The sequence below is a fragment of the Macrotis lagotis genome, chromosome 4 (assembly GCF_037893015.1).
Source record: "Macrotis lagotis isolate mMagLag1 chromosome 4, bilby.v1.9.chrom.fasta, whole genome shotgun sequence".
In the NCBI taxonomy this organism is placed as follows: Eukaryota; Metazoa; Chordata; class Mammalia; order Peramelemorphia; family Peramelidae; genus Macrotis; species Macrotis lagotis.
Window position 1 is genome coordinate 207784603 of NC_133661.1, and position 15928 is coordinate 207800530.

At 38.0% G+C, this 15928-nt stretch overlaps 1 protein-coding gene across 1 annotated transcript in view; it reads left to right on the forward strand.

Annotated features, from left to right (window-relative positions):
- Positions 1-678: 678 nt before the first annotated feature.
- Positions 679-15928, forward strand: part of EGLN3 (egl-9 family hypoxia inducible factor 3) — a 43175-nt gene continuing 27925 nt past the window's right edge. Inside the window, exon 1 of the mRNA XM_074235344.1 lies at positions 679-1316. Within this exon, the coding sequence (XP_074091445.1) occupies positions 960-1316 (357 nt within the window). The 5' untranslated portion in view covers positions 679-959. The remainder of the gene's footprint in view (positions 1317-15928) is intronic.

Below are 15928 nucleotides of genomic sequence, written 5' to 3' on the forward strand. Positions count from 1 at the left end.
TAAAGGTAGGATTTAATAACTGCCCACATCTATACAGTGCTTTGCGGTTTACAAAGCCCTTTAGAGATATTAGTTCACTTGATCGTTGCGTAACTGGGGGGGGTAAATATTATTATTGTCCCCAATTTAAAGATGAGGAAAACCGAGGACAGTTTGAGTGACTTGCCCAGGGCTGATCTGAGATTTGAGATCTGAGATCAACCTCCTCGATTAGTTTGTAAAACCCCTCGTAGGTATTCTGTCCCCCAGCTGCAGAACTTGAGATAAGAGCAGTCTAGGTTAAACTGTCCTTTGATGAAAAATTTATGGGAAAACAACCAAACAACCAAAAAAGGAATCGGCAGCATCTTGCAACTTGATCCCCCCCCCCCCCCCCCCGTCAAATAGGACAGACGTGCTTCTAAACTTTAAAAAGAAAAGAAAAGAAAAGAAAAAGAAGAGGGAGAACGATAAGAAGCCCCCGGAGAGCCTGGGATCTGCCTGAAGGAGCGCATCGGCCCAGCTCTTCTCCAAGCGGGGCTGGGGGCGGTGTCTCCCACTCGCTGCCCCCCGGGCTCTCTCCAGCCGGGGCGGGGCCTCCTGACGTCCCGGAGAGGGAGTGTAGCCCGGGGAGGGGCGGGACCCGGTGACGTCCGGCCGAGTTGGGGTGGCCCGGTGAGGGGCGGGAGCAGATCCTCAGCCCCGGAGTCCCGGTCCAGCCCGCAACCTCTCAGGCTCGCGCTCCCAAAAGGGGGGTCCCACTGACTCTGCTCCCCCGGGCCAGGGCCCATGAGCCCCGCGCACACCCGGCCGGAGCGCGGGCCGTGCTCTCCCTAAGTGGACCCCCTCCCCAGGAGCGGACTCTCTCCCCCGGGCGCCCCCAGCCCTGCCTCCCGGGGGCCCGAGCCCCGGCACCCCGGGGGCCGCCTCCAGCCGCGCACGCTGGGGCCCCCGCGGCTCCTCTCGGCCCGGGAGTCGCGATGCCCCTGGGACACATCATGCACCTGGATCTGGAGAAGATCGCGCTGGAGTACATCGTGCCCTGCCTGCACGACATCGGCTTCTGCTACCTGGACAACTTCCTGGGCGAGGTGGTGGGCGACTGTGTCCTGGAGCGCGTGAAGCAGCTGCACTGTAACGGGGCGCTGCAGGACGGCCAGCTGGCCGGGCCCCGCTCCGGGGTCTCCAAGAGGCACTTGCGGGGAGACCAGATAACCTGGATCGGGGGCACCGAGGAAGGCTGCGAAGCCATCAACTTCCTCCTGTCCCTGATCGACCGCCTGGTTTTGTACTGTGGAAGCCGCCTGGGCAAATACTATGTCAAAGAGAGGTCCAAGGTAAGGGCGCTGGTACTTTCAATGGGGGACTGGGAAGAGCGGCGCCCTGACGGATCCCAAAGTTAAGCACCCCACTCACTGTTTGCAAGAAACTTTACCCCCCCCCCCATTATAATACAAAGAAGACTAGTTTGGGTGAAAACAAACAAAAAATATTACAAGAAATACTGGGCTGGGGTTAAAACAAACCTTGGACCAACGCTATTTTAGCTGGCATTTATTTTTAAATGAATTAAACCCGATGCAGTGGAATGAACTCTGGTCTTGGAAATCTAACCTTGGTTTAAGCTAACACATGTGTTACTTTGGGCAAGTCGTTTCCCTTCCAAGCTTCAGTTTCCTTATATATAAAATGAAGTTGTTTTCCAGAAAAAAACAGAAGACATATAGAATGTCCTCTGATGCCCTTTCCAGTTCTAAAGCTGTGGTCAGATGCCCTGCCTTTGAATGAACTTTGGTTGCTGGAAAAAGACAAATTAACTTTTACTTCAATGAATTTTGGTGATAATCCGATAATGGGAATACAGGGGTTGGGTAGGAAGGGATTAGCGATAGGAAGGTCTTAAAGATTTCAGAATAGCCACAACTTTTTTTTATTGTTGGTTAGTAGTCCCATAGCCCCCCAAACCTGTTGCTCAGGTTTCCCTCCAAATATACTGCCTTTGGAGACCGATCATTTTGATTTTTTTTAAGGGCAATTTGTTGGATTCAATTCCAGTGCAAGGTGTAAACTCTTTCCCTCCCTCAGTTTCAGTCTGTGCTTTTGGCCCTTTGACCCCAAGGCACAGTTGAGCTAATTTGGTGGTTGTCAAGATCCTTTCTTGCTTCTCTTAGCCAGACCCTTCTATGGCAGCAAATGGATGGTGAAAAACACCCAAACAACTAATTAATTGATCTTGAGAGGACTTCTGGAAGGAAAAGAAGTTTCCATTCACATATCCCTCAAGAGATTCCCTTGACAGTAATTTCTTAGAAATGTGTATACTGGCAATATCTTGGCAAAGGTGGGAAAGTTACTTTAACTGAAGAACTTAAACTATTCATCTACACACTGGAGGGACTTGCATGTAAACTGTCTTCAGGTGCTTATTGGCTTAGCCATTGTTGTTTCTGGCAGCAGTTTCAAGTGGCTCTTCATTTTCTTTTATCATAAGTGAGGTGGAAGAGTAGATATGCATAAGTAACATTTAAAAGCCCAAGGTCCATGAGGAAAGCACCAGGTACTAGGAGAACAGACACCTATGCACCTGTTGGGGGAAACAGAGTATTTAACCAAGATTGATCCTGTGATTAGACAAGCCACTGCTGTCCCATTTGGCCCATGAATTGAGATGAATGCTGTTAAAACAAAAAATAAAGGACAAGAAGCAAAGATGTGGAATTGAGTCTTTGGAGAAGTGAAAGGGGGGGAGAGAAAGGGATAAATATTAATTGCTAAGTGCTTTACAAATATTATCTTAATGTGGTGAGGGGGGGAATAGAGTATATACTTTCTGTATCCCTGAGGAAGTGAAAAGATTTATCTAAGAGGAAGTCAAATCCTTTAAAAGCAAAAATAGCCCCATAACATTTGATTTTAACTTGGAGAAGGGAGATTGCATTACATTCAAAGAATTCTTGAAGTCTGTCAATAGGCATTTATCATGCAGTTGGTAAGTTGGTTCTGTTTTGAAGGACCCTAAAGGTGTTTAAAGTTCCTTCAAACCAAGCTTGAGCAGTTTGAAACAAATGCTTCTTGTTGCCATCACCCCTTCCCCCCTCCAAAAAAAAATAACTTTCAGGTGGTGAAGAATAAGTAACCATGAAGGAGACATCACATAGAAATCATTCCAGGTTCCAGCTTCTTATGATTTGCAGTCTAGCCCACCTTTAAATTTGGAGTTAGAAGGGACTGTAGATCATCTCAGACAAGTTCTTCATGACTTGCTTAAATTTTCGTGGTTACTAATTAAGTCAACAAGCACTTATGTACTTATTATTATGTACTTATGTCTATTATGTACTAGCCACTATGCCAAGGATTGACATTCTATCGAGAGCTGACCTTAGATCCTCTCTCCAATCAAATGTCTTTTCCACTGGATCACTATTTTGCAGGGCCTCTCTTTCTACCGTTTAAGGGTAAAAGAGTTTGAAATCCAGAGCAAGAAAAAAGCATATGGTTTCAGCAGGAATTGATGACTTCATCCCATGTTGGTACGATATCCTCCCATGATTGAAATAACTTTATTAAGTATAACCCATCCAAATTAAGTATAACTTTATTAAGTATAACCCATTATAAAGACTGTAAAGTCTTTACAGTCACTCACTCAAATACTTGTCTTATCCCTCTTTTCACTCTCCCCTAGGTGACCCTCCCATCCTCCCCTTCCTCCATGCTTTTAAAGACTGAAGGACTATGTAGTAGTAAAAGTATATGCCTTGCTTAATGAATGCTTTTTGAAATTGGAGCAAGGAAATTTGATTTAGATGTCCATTTTAAGAAGTGAGATTTAGGAGGTCTCACAAGGATGCATACCTTTGTCTGGATTCTCATCTGCTATTCTAATTTATAGTTTTCCTATTCTTTAAACCAATTAAATCACATATATAATATATATATATATAATATATATATATATGCATATATTCATTCCTTAAGTCAGAAGAAGTCTGACTGAGATAGGGTTATATAAAGCAACCTCTTTAGCTATGGGGGGTAGAGGGTGTAAATTTTTTATAGTAAATTTTGGTAGAAAGGAATCCATTTTCTTTCTAGGAATTTTCATTAACCTTGCCTATTTATCTTTTCCTTATTTCCCTCCAGTATGGAGAGTATTCTACCCTAGACATGGAAACTTAATCAAAGATACTCTATTATAGGTTTCTTAGTCTTCCTAAGGCCAAGGCATATATTTATCTGTATGAACTCAGGAATATACTTTTCTTAGTTTTAATGTGTCTTGTGAGGGAGCAAATGCCATGAAGCTAAGTTTGTCTTAGAAAAAAGTAAGCAGAAATATTGGTCAGACTTCAGTTGCTGAAGAAATAAGGGACTTTGGAAATTTTAAGGGAACCTTTCATTAAGTTACCTGGGCCCAAACTGACCTTGGCAGTTGAATTTGTTGGAAATGTATCTTTAGGGGCTTAATTATGGAACCTCTGGAGAAACCTGGTTATACTTTCTTTGTAATGTACAGCAACATGGCGCCCCCTAACTCTAAATGTGATCCCTGCTCAGAGACCCTCCCTGTATTCATTTCCAGGACTGCCCCCTCCTTTTTCAGGAATGTCGGAAATCTCCAAGACAAATATTGGTCACCACTTTCTCCTTTTACTATACTACATAAATCTCAGGGAACAGGGATTGTAATTTATAGAACAGTTTTCTTCCTCAGCAATCATCAGCAAACCAAAAATGCTACAAAAATGTGTATAAACATGTCTGTATACATACCTATATGTTCATATGTATATGTGTGTTTATATTTGGCATATCTTTTTGACTGTATTCTAATTCTAATACACATTTCACTGATTGCCAAACTTTTTCTTTAAACAACCATAGAAGCTGATTCTGAGTTCTTGGAAAACTCAAAGGCAAAAGAGCCTTACTAGTGTTTCACATTACTATTTTTAGAAAATGTCTTTATTAACTGAGTTGATCACAAATAGCCTTAACTGGACCACCTCCAAAGGGACGTGTATTTGAGGACTGTGAGGAAGTAGCTTCCCTACCCGCAAAGGGATTGTGTGGCCCAGTCAAACAATACTTGGGCAAACTTCTCCTTTTCACCTTGAATTATTCTTAGAGAAAAATTAAATTAAAAAGAAGCTTATGTAAAGTTAAACAACAATAACTGCTGTTGGGGAGTAGACTTGTGGTTTTTGTTTCTGTGCTGAGTGACCTTTCCTATCTAGCCTTGACCACTTCTTCACTGGCCTTAGAGAAAGACTGAAGCAAATTGCTGTGTGTGGAGGGGGAAAACCTGTTGGCTTTTATTCTTGGAATTTGTGAATGTAGGCTGTCCGAGGTGTTGATAAGATGATCTTGTCACCCAAACATGTTTTTTAAACTGAACAATCCAATTTTCCTAGCCAGGAATAATGTCATTAATTTAGAAGCCTTAAAAAAATTTTGGTTAAAAACTTGTATTTTCTGAAACTAATATGTGTCACATCTTTATGCAAATACAGTTGTTTTTCTCAAATACATATTTTTCTCAGGAAAGTACTTTGATCTCTATGAACTCTGAAAAAGCCATTTTTGAAGGGTGACTTTTCTTTTCACTTCTACCAACTTGTTCTGTCTATCATCTGTGAATTGGGTTGAACTGCACTGGGTGAATAATCTTAGATTTCCTTAAATGTTTCCTTAAACTCATATCAATGGCAACCTCTTTTAATAAATATAAACCTTCTTCTGTCCTTCAGTAGTTAGCACCTTAGTAGTTTAAAACAATACAAAAAGAAATTCTTGGCTTTTGAGGGGAAGACGCTCAATTTGGAAGTTTCTGTCTAGGAAAGCAAAGCATTTCTAGAAACTGATTTCACAGCCCTCTTTGCTTTATCCAGTTGCAGGGTAGAATTACCTTTCTAGACCAGAAGTGTGTATATACTATTTATTTCACTCTCTTGCCTGGTTTATAGCCATTTCCCTACATTCTGTGTTCAGTGAAGCTAGGCCAGCTGGCAGCAATTTGATTATAGCTGCCAACCCTTCTCTTTTCCCTAGACTTAAAGAAACCTAATTTTATTAATTTCTCATAAATTCTTTAAACTCTTTCCCCTCTGGACCTGCTTAAATTTTAAGAAGAGAAAGCCTATAGGTTTAGAAAAAGAATCTTAAAAATTCTACATTCTACCTTTCTAGACTTAAGCTTCTTTTGTTTTGAGAAAAAAATAGTTTTGAGCTGCAGAAGTAATAAGAGGTCATTCCTTTTGGTAGTAAGCTGAATTGAGAAATCTTAAAAATGAGGAGAAACCCAAAATATTAGCTAAGGATGGAGTAGTCTGTTTGGGATATTTGAGTGCCATTTTAAAATTTTATTTTATTTTTATTCATTTATTTATTTTGAATGAATGAAGCTTTTCTTAAGTACTTTACTTTTTATTAAGCTCAACATTGAATATCACAGATAGAAAAATGAAATAGGTCTTATGGAAGAGACAATATAAATAGAAGATTTCATCCAGAGCTCCCTTGGAAAAGTTCCACTTTCCTTATGGGTACAATGTCAAGACATATGCTAATACCTCTTCTTGAATATAATTTTCATTTTCTAACAGACTGCCTGTGGGGGGTGGGGGGGGAGAAGCAAGATTAGGGGGGGAAATTGTAAAACTCAAAATAAATAAAATCTTTCTTAAAAAATATATAATTTTCATTTAGAATAATTGAGATAAAATTCTGACCTTCATTCATATGCATCTTTATGGGATCATAAGGGATCTTAAAGGCTATTTATTGAGTACAACTTCCTTATTTTTTGCAGGTGAGGAAACTGAGACAGTGAGGTTGTGACTTGCCCAGGGAACTGGAATCTAATGTTTTCTGACTCTAAGTCAGCTATTCCTTCGCTCTTAATTACCTGTACATTGAACTTCCCCCCCCCCCCTCCCCGTGTTCCTTATCTTATTTTTCACTCCTCCCATTTTCTTTACCTTCCTCTGGTGAGGCAAAGCTTTTCAACTCTGACCCCTTTTTTTGAATCTTGTTGCTGACCATTTCAGATCTACTCTGTGCCTGCCTATTATTTTTCCCATTTGAAAACCATATCTTACACTGATGGCATAGAATGGCATTTGTATAAATATGAATCTTTAAACATTTTTTATCTGTCAACAAGCCTTTATTTAGGTGCAATATGGCACCATTTAATCCTTTCACTTTTAAAAGCTTGCTCAAATCTCTGTCCTACAGAGGATTGTGGTGGATAGTGAGTGCTGTGCAAATAATTTTAAATTGTACCCTTTTAAATGGGGAGGGGGTAGGGTCTAATACTAGAAATGAAAATATGAAGTTGTTACTGGATTCATGGAGCATTTTAATAAAGGGAGGAGATTACATGTAGCATATGCCTTAAGACTTTTTGGGACATCCTAGACTTTGAGAACTGTATTTCAGTATATTTGGTTTCCTTTGTATTGTATATTTAAAAACATTCTGAGAAGTGGTGGTGACTGGGTGGTCAAAAAAATCCATGGCAAAAAAAAAAGGCAAAAATCTTGATGTTATTAGAAGGTGGAACTTGAGGTACCTGGGAAGAAATCTGGGATTCCAAGGGATACCAAACTCTGGGGGATTTAACCTTTTCCCTTCAGCAATGCCTGCTCTGAGGTCCCAGGGGTCTGATACTGGAATTGCCTCTTCCCTTTGACTGCTACACCTGGGCAAACACTATTCCTTGACCATCTACTCACCACTTATATCCTGCTTCAGTTCTGAAGCCATAATCAAACCCATACTGTCTTTATTCCTATAAAGCATTTGTCAGTCTCCTTTATGGGTCACCATCTCCATTACATTCCAAATTATCCTCCCTCTTTCCCACCAATCCCTCTTAAGTGACATTTGAGTTGTCTTCCCCTATTGGTACCTTAGCTCTTTGAGGAGAAAGGATTGATTTCTTTCCTTTTGTTTCTCCAGTACTTCACTCTTGCTTGGTTCACTTCTTGTTTAGTTTTGTTTGACTTTTCATGACCTCCTTGGACCAGACCCTTCCACTATATCTCTAAGTCTGTCCAAGCTCATGTTTGTTGTTTCCATGGCATTATCAATTTCATCCAGATGCTAAATAAATGGTTTTTCATTCATTCAAGGTAAGAGTGAGTGAAGAAATCACCTGCAGTTGGGCAGTTATTGGGTAGAAAGAGGTAGAGTATACCCTTAGAACCCACCTGTGAGTTGGGGGGGGGGCTATAAATAGATCTTAGAGCCAATGGAAGGGAATAATTTATAGGAAGGAGACAGATTGAAAAGAGATTTAAATGTCAGAGCATTTTGTATTTGATTCTAATGGTAATAGGAAGCTTATGGGGGAGGGGAAGGATATTATCAGAAGCTTAAAATGCAAAAAATCATGGCAGTATATTTTAGAAGTGATTTGGAGGTCACTTGCTGTACTGCTCAAAACAAGCCTGATGGCTGTAGGTAAATCAATCAACTTTCTGATCTCATCTGCTAAAGATGAAAAAGTCAGCTTGCATGGCAACAGTCTGCCAAAGGTGGCAAAGGTGGCAAAGGTGGTTTTTGTTTCAATAGGCTTATGAATTCTTCTATAGCAGCATATGTTGCAATTAGCCGACTGAGCTCTGTTACACATTTCTTCAGTAGTCATACAGTAGCTATGATTTTTTTCTCTAGCTCTAAATCACATGGTACATTCTGGCATAATAGTGGATTCAGATCTCTTCCCCTGGGGAACTGCCAGGGTGCCCAGTGTAGAGTTGAGTCTACAGCCTCTAGAATTGTAAATACTGAAGACAAGTCATTTTTATGATATCCAGCTAAGGAATTCGGTTTTGGCAGAGATCCAAAGAGCCAGTGATTTGGCGTAGATTCAGAGTTGATGTTTTATATCTGCGTTAGTCAAGCAAGATTAGTTAGCTTGGTTAATTATACATAGAATTTGTTGGATTTTTTTTTTTTACCTTGTCTTATCTTGTTATTTACATGGTTGAGAGTTTTTTGGCTGTTTTTTTTTCACTGTAAATGTGTGATCTCATATTAATGTGTACTCACACCCTTCTCCCTTCCCCTCCCAACTTTTTTTTTGCAAGGTATCGGCTAGAATAAACTACAACTTTTTTGAATAAATATTCAGCAAACATTTATTGAGCACACTTTAAGTGTGAAGCAATGTGAATACAACTTTTATATCTTGTCTTAAAATGGAATCATTTTAAAAGCTGTGATGCTTTATTATTATTTTGGTCATGACTTATGATTTTATCTGTGTGGAGACTTTCCAGTGTCAAACTTATAGTCTTAGTGATTTTCTTGGGTCTTTGAAAAATTAAGTGTCTTGATCACAGTTGGTATGTGTCAGAGACCAAACATGAACAGTCTTCTATCTTAGGTGCTTTTTGGAATATTCTATATTACATAAAATTTGAACTTATTGATTAATATTTTTTAAGATGTAGATAGGTAATTTCATTTGCAAAACCTTCCACACTTAATCAGAATGAGACTAAATAGGATATTGAACATGACTGTAATACAATAAATATTTCCATTTGCTATGAATAAATTTATGTATAAAATTTACCATAAGCAAATTTAAGTTCCCTAGAATTAAAGAGCTTCATTTCTTATCTTCCATGTGTCATTTAAAGCTCTCTCTCTCTCTCTCTCTCTGTCTGTCATTCTGTATGTCTCTCATCTCTCTCTGTATATGTATGTATTATTAGAATGTAAGCTCCTTGAAGGAAAGAACTGTTTTTACTGCTTTCAAATGAGATAATATTTGTAAAATGTTTAGCACTGTCTGGCAAATAGTAGGTGTTAGTAAATGCTTATTCCCTTCCTTTTTTTGTATACTTATGTGAAAAATCCATTCTAGTAGTGACCCTGTTTGCCTCAGTTTTGTCATCCGTAAAATGAGCTGGAAAAGGAAATGGCAACCAGTTCAGTATCTTTTGCCAAAAAAAACCCCAGATGGGTTCAAAAAGAGTCAGATGAGTATACCAGACACACATTTTTGGAGATATAAATACAAATAGAAACTTTTCCTCCAAGAGTTTACATTCTAAAGGGGGGTGGGGGTGGAGGTGAGACTTCTGAATTGGAAAAGGGGGAAGAAGCATGCTTGTGGAAAAGAAAGTGCAGGGGAGATGCTAAGGGAAGAGATGAAGAAATCTGGAGTGGAGAATTCTGAATAATACATTGATATTAGGGGTTATTTTGAATGAATCTTTTTCTGAATTTCCATGCAGTTGCTATGTAGGGAATTTTACCTGTCTACAATAGAATCTGGTGTTTTAATTGAATAAACCAAGATTATGCTGTTGGAACTCTCAATTTCCTTTTCCCATGACAAATATGATATTCCTAATCATACCTAGTATGATCAATGTCCAGAAAACTGAATATCCATGTGATTAAATTCCAGTTCATCTGCATTTTAATGACTCCCTTTCCATTTCTTTTTTAAAATGACTGTACTAAACCTCTTCTCTCCAAATTCTTTAAGAAATAGGGATTTGTTGTTGGACTAGGTGTAGGGAAAGACTAAATTTTGTCTATTCATCAAATTATCAATCAATGAAGAGAATTTGAGTAATAACAACTGTGTTTATATAATAAGGTTTGCAAAGTTTACAAATATAATCTCATTTTGTCCTCACAATAACCCTGAGAGGAAGGTGCTGTTATTATCTCCATTTTACCCATAAGGAAACTGAAGCAAACAATGTTAAATTCTTCCCCAGTGTCATACTGCTAGTAATTGTCTAAGACAGAATTTGAGCTCATTTTCCTGATTCCAGATCAAGTCTCTCTATCTTCTTTACCACCTAGTTCAGGGAAACATTTAATTCTATATGGGGAACTTTTGGAGGAGGTGTACAGAAAATTAGCTTAAGGCTTGAGACATTCAAGTGGTTTAGAATTTTAACAATATTTGACCACATACCAGATAAAACTAGCACTTAGTGATAGTCAACTTAGTGATGGTCAAGCAGTTAACATGGTCCAGAAAATCAAATTAGCAATGTTTTGTTAGCAGTTTGCTTTTAATCATAAAATGACCTTTGGGATGTGTTGAACGAAAGAGACCTTTTCATAAGCCTCTTCTATAGCAAATAATCCCAAATAAATTTTTTTCTGTGTAAGTATCAAAAAACCCCACTAAGATCTTATTAGTCTCCCAGTAATCTCAATGGGGCTAAGTGTTATACATAATATCCCAATTTTATAGAAAAGGAAATGGAAACAAAGTAACCAAAGTGACTTGCTTATGATCTTACATCTATTGTCGGGATGTGAATTCTTTTCTCTTGTCTCCAGATCCAGAGGTCTTTCTGTTCCCTGTATCCAAACAGAAGACTAGTAGAGAACTGTGGTATTAGAGATCTTTAGAGACCTTGGAGAGTCAGCAAGTGTAGTATAGTAGAAATAGGATTGTATAATTAATACATTTTAGATTTTCCTCAGAATCTAGTAGAGCTGGGTTCAAATCCTGCCTGTGAAACATACTGGCACAACACTTAATCACTCTGAGCTCAGGGACACAAAATTATAGAGTACTTACCATCTGTATTGATGGATAAGAGTTTCCTCAAAGGAAGTTCTTCATATACAGAAAAATGCAGATCTGGCTTTAAGAACAAAGCAAAAGAAAACTCACTTTGAATTTTTATCTTTAAAAATACGCAAATTAAGTGACTAAAATGTCTGTGCCCTTTGAACTAGAGACTTAATTACTAGGTTTATACCCCAAACCATTGATAAGAAGAAAGTCCCCATATTCTCCATAATTTTGTAAGCAGCCCTTTTTTTGTGACAGCAAAGAATTGGAAACAAAATAGATGCCCATCCCTTGGGGAATGGCTGAACAAAAGATGGTATATAAAAGTAATGGAATATCACTGTGCTATAAGAAATAATGTGTGATGAATACAGAGAAACAGGGAATGATCTATATGAACTGAAGTAGAGTGAAGTAAGCTGAGTCAAGAAAGCAGTATACACAGTAACTGCAATAATGTAAATGACAAACAATCACACACCAAAATATCAAAGTGCATAATGAATGAAATGATAAAGATCTAATAGGATTTGAATGAAGACATATTCTTCCTGAAACCACCCTTTCATGAAGGTGGGAGGTCCATAGGTGTTATACATTGTATATGTTTTCAGACTTTTTCAATGTAGCCATTAGTTATGCTGACTTTTTTTCTTCTCAACCCCCCCCCCCATATATGGGATGGGTCTTTGGGAGGGGGGCAAAGGAGGGAAACTTGAGATACTTTGATATAAGAAAGAGAAAATCAATAGAATCTTATTTTTAAAAAACTGAAGCAAAAATTTAGAATAATCTTTATTTTTTCAAGTTGTAAATTTTAAATGCATTCCTTCATCTGCCAAATGAGATGAGTTAGACTAGATTATCTTCAAAATAAAAAATTATAGAATTCTCTCCTGCTTTTTAAGTGTGAGTCCAGTTCATTCAGGTCTGCTAAGGATAAGTCAATAGGACTGGAGAACAGACTTTAGTTAGATTCCTAAAACAAACATACATGCCAATCTTTTGGAGTTTCAGACTATATTAGCCTTGATGTATGTGACAGTAATCCTCAGTAACCCAAGTAACCCAAGACTTAAAACAAAATACTAGAAAATACTAGAATACTAGAAAAGTTACACTACCAGATTTCTATTCTAGAGATATGAGGATAGCCAAAAAATCTTTATTATAGCATATATCTAACTTCTTGGTCTCAGAACCCCTTTACACTTTTAAAAGTAATTGAGGACTCCATAGAGCTTTTGTTTATGTGTTCTATCAATATTTAGCATATCCTGTATTAAAAGTTTTAGTATTTGACTTCACAGTCCAATTTGAGAACCTGCTGTTCTAAACCATTTAGAACCCTCTTTAAACTACCCCTCAAATTTAACTAATTCAGTTAGAAAAATTATCTTTTCTCCTTACTCTTGTTAGATGAAATATTTAGACAAATTAATGCTTTAATTAAAATGGATGCATTTGTTTAATAGTGAAAAAGATACTGAGAAATAGGAGACCGAAGAACATTTTGCAGTCAGTTCTAAGAATCCACTAACTAGTAAGACAAGCATTTCAAATCTCTTTAACCTTCTTGATCATATTCTGTTGAAAAAATCTATCATAGTTAATTAAAGTACTAATATTTTTTGGGTAGAAATTGTCAGCACTAAAAATACAACTAGTCCTTGAACTTCGTATTATCTATACTGATAAAACTGAATTAATCAGAGTAATGTGCTACCAAGGCCAAAAGTCTAGGATTGATTTCTCCTTGTGTTATTGCATAGAAAAAACCAACACTGTAGAGCTTTAGCTAATCCTGACCAACAACCTTGAACATAGCCCCAGTTCTGGCTATTTTTGTTGTTGCTTTTCAGTGATTTCAGTCATGTCCCACCCTTTGTGATTGCATTTGGGGTTTTCTTGGCAAAGATATTTTGTGGTTTACCATTTCTTTCTCTAGGTCATTTTTACAGCTGGGGAAACCAAGTTAAATAGAATCAAACTGTTTAATTCAGACAACTAGTATTTGAGACCAGATTTGAATTTAGGAAGAAGAGTCTATAGCCCAGTCTATAACCCGGAATGCTATCCACTGTGGCACCTAATTGCCCTATAATCCTGGCTAACAACCTTGCAAATAAATGTTGATAGTCACCCGGGAGAATGATTGAAAGTGGAGGCTTATCTCAGTTCAAGTCAGTAAACATTTATTTTGTGCCTTTGTGGGCAGAGCATTGCCCTATACAATGGGGATATAAATGTGAGGGGGAAAAAAATTAAAATCCAAAACAAAATTGTCCCTGTTATGGTCTACTAAGATGGTACAGTGGTCTATGTAATTCCAGGCTAGACTAAAATCAGATTAAAGAGAAATCCTGACATAAATTTTCTTGGAAAAATTTCATGGCATGAGAGAAAGGTGAAAAAGAGATCAAGTAAGGCAGGAGCAGGTGGCACTTGAACTGATGCTACAAGGAAACCAAGTAGATTATTAGGAGAATAAAAAAAAAAAAACCCATGCATTCCAAGCAGGGGGGGTTTTGATCAAAAATAAACCTGAAACCTAAAAAAAAAAGTTTTCAGAAAACACTTCATTAAGTTGGTTGGCAAAAGTACAGCTGGCTTCCCCACTCCTCCTACTCCTAGTTTCTGGAAGTATTAGAATGTAAAACTGTACTTTATACTTCAAGTGTAAAACCAAGGGTACAAAAGTGACCTCTCTGTGGGCAGTTTTTGAAAGAAATAATAAATTGCTACACAAATAAGACAATTTCCAGAGAAGGCACTATTTGAGATGTATCCCAACAGATAAGTATTAACTAATATTCAATAAAACTTGACCCACCTCAAAGCACAAGCTTTGGGTGGGGATCCTAATCATTCCTTGAAGTAATCCCTGGCTTTCCTCTGGGGTCAGCATGACCTTCATATCTTGGGTTAAATAATATATAATGATATGATATATATTACTATATAACAAATATAATACTGTTTTCTAAGCTATATTATTATTATATTATTTGGTTGTGATCTAAGGAGATAGGAAGGATAATTATACACACACGCACACAGACATATATATATATAGGTTTTAAAATATTATGAAGTCTTTATTATAAAGTTTTCCCCACAGGATAGTTGTTATTTGTCTTTAATTCTTGAAGAAGACCATGACATCAGGGAGGAATTACAATGACATGCATGTGAATTAGATTTGAGTGAGAGGTTGCTAGGCTCTACTTTTTTCCTTTGGAGTTATCTGGGTCCAGTGGCCAGATATGAAGTAGGGCAACTGGAGCCCATCCTTGCATGTGAGGAAATCAGGGTTAAGTGACTTACCCAAGGTCACATGGCTACTAGGGTATGAAGTATCTAAGGACTGATTACTCCTGAGCTAGTGTTCTATTCACTACACCATCTAGCTGCCCCTCCCCACAGGGTACAATCTGTGCAAATGTGGAGAGGCATTTTGAGTTCAAGAAACAGACTACAGACTGTAATTCCAAGTAGAGAAAGGAAGTGATGTAAAATGCAGCTAACAAGCAGGTTGAGGATACTGAATACCAGGGTAAGGAGTTTGAATCTTTTTAGGCTTTAGGATGAGTTTGGATCTTTTTAGACTTTAGGATAAAATACACTGCAAATTCTTAAGCAGAGGAGTATCCTCTAGATTTTTGTAGTAGGAAATTATTCTTTGTGAAAGCTAGACTGGAGACAGAAGGAATTGAAAGCTGAGACATTCTTTAGAGGCTCTTAAAATACTTAACAATACTATTCTTACAATGACTTTTGTCCTTTTAAAATATCTTACTTTTTTACTTTTTTTAGGTTTTTGCAAGGCAAACGGGGTTAAGTGGCTTGCCCAAGGCCACACAGCTAGGTAATCATTAAGTGTCTAAGGCTGGATTTGAACCCAGGTACTCCTGTCTCCAGGGCTGGTGCTTTATCCACTGAGCTACCTATCAGCCCCTAAAATATCTTTATTTTAACTTAGATTTCTATAACACAAGTGGTTGGAAATTGACCTTTCATTTAAAGCTTTCTGGTAATTGGATCAAATTAGCATTTGTAAAGGATAGAATCTTGTCTTTTAGAGAGCTAGTCTTCCTATCTCCCTAGATCCCACTCAAATAAAACCCCCTGGTTTTGTGAATAAAGAGGACCTTTTCTGAAGATAATGAAATTATTGATAAAGGTCCTTCTTCCCTTGATGGTCCTGACTGGAAACACTTCAGGAAATTCCTTTGAAGGATAAGTACCAAAAACCTTATCTACTGAATCCCCTCCCTTCCGCCTGCCAATGTTTAAATATGTTCCCCCAAAAGTCTCTGTGAGTTTGGTTTCACTGACTCCTTTTCATGGATGATTTCCGGCATGCCTATTTAACTA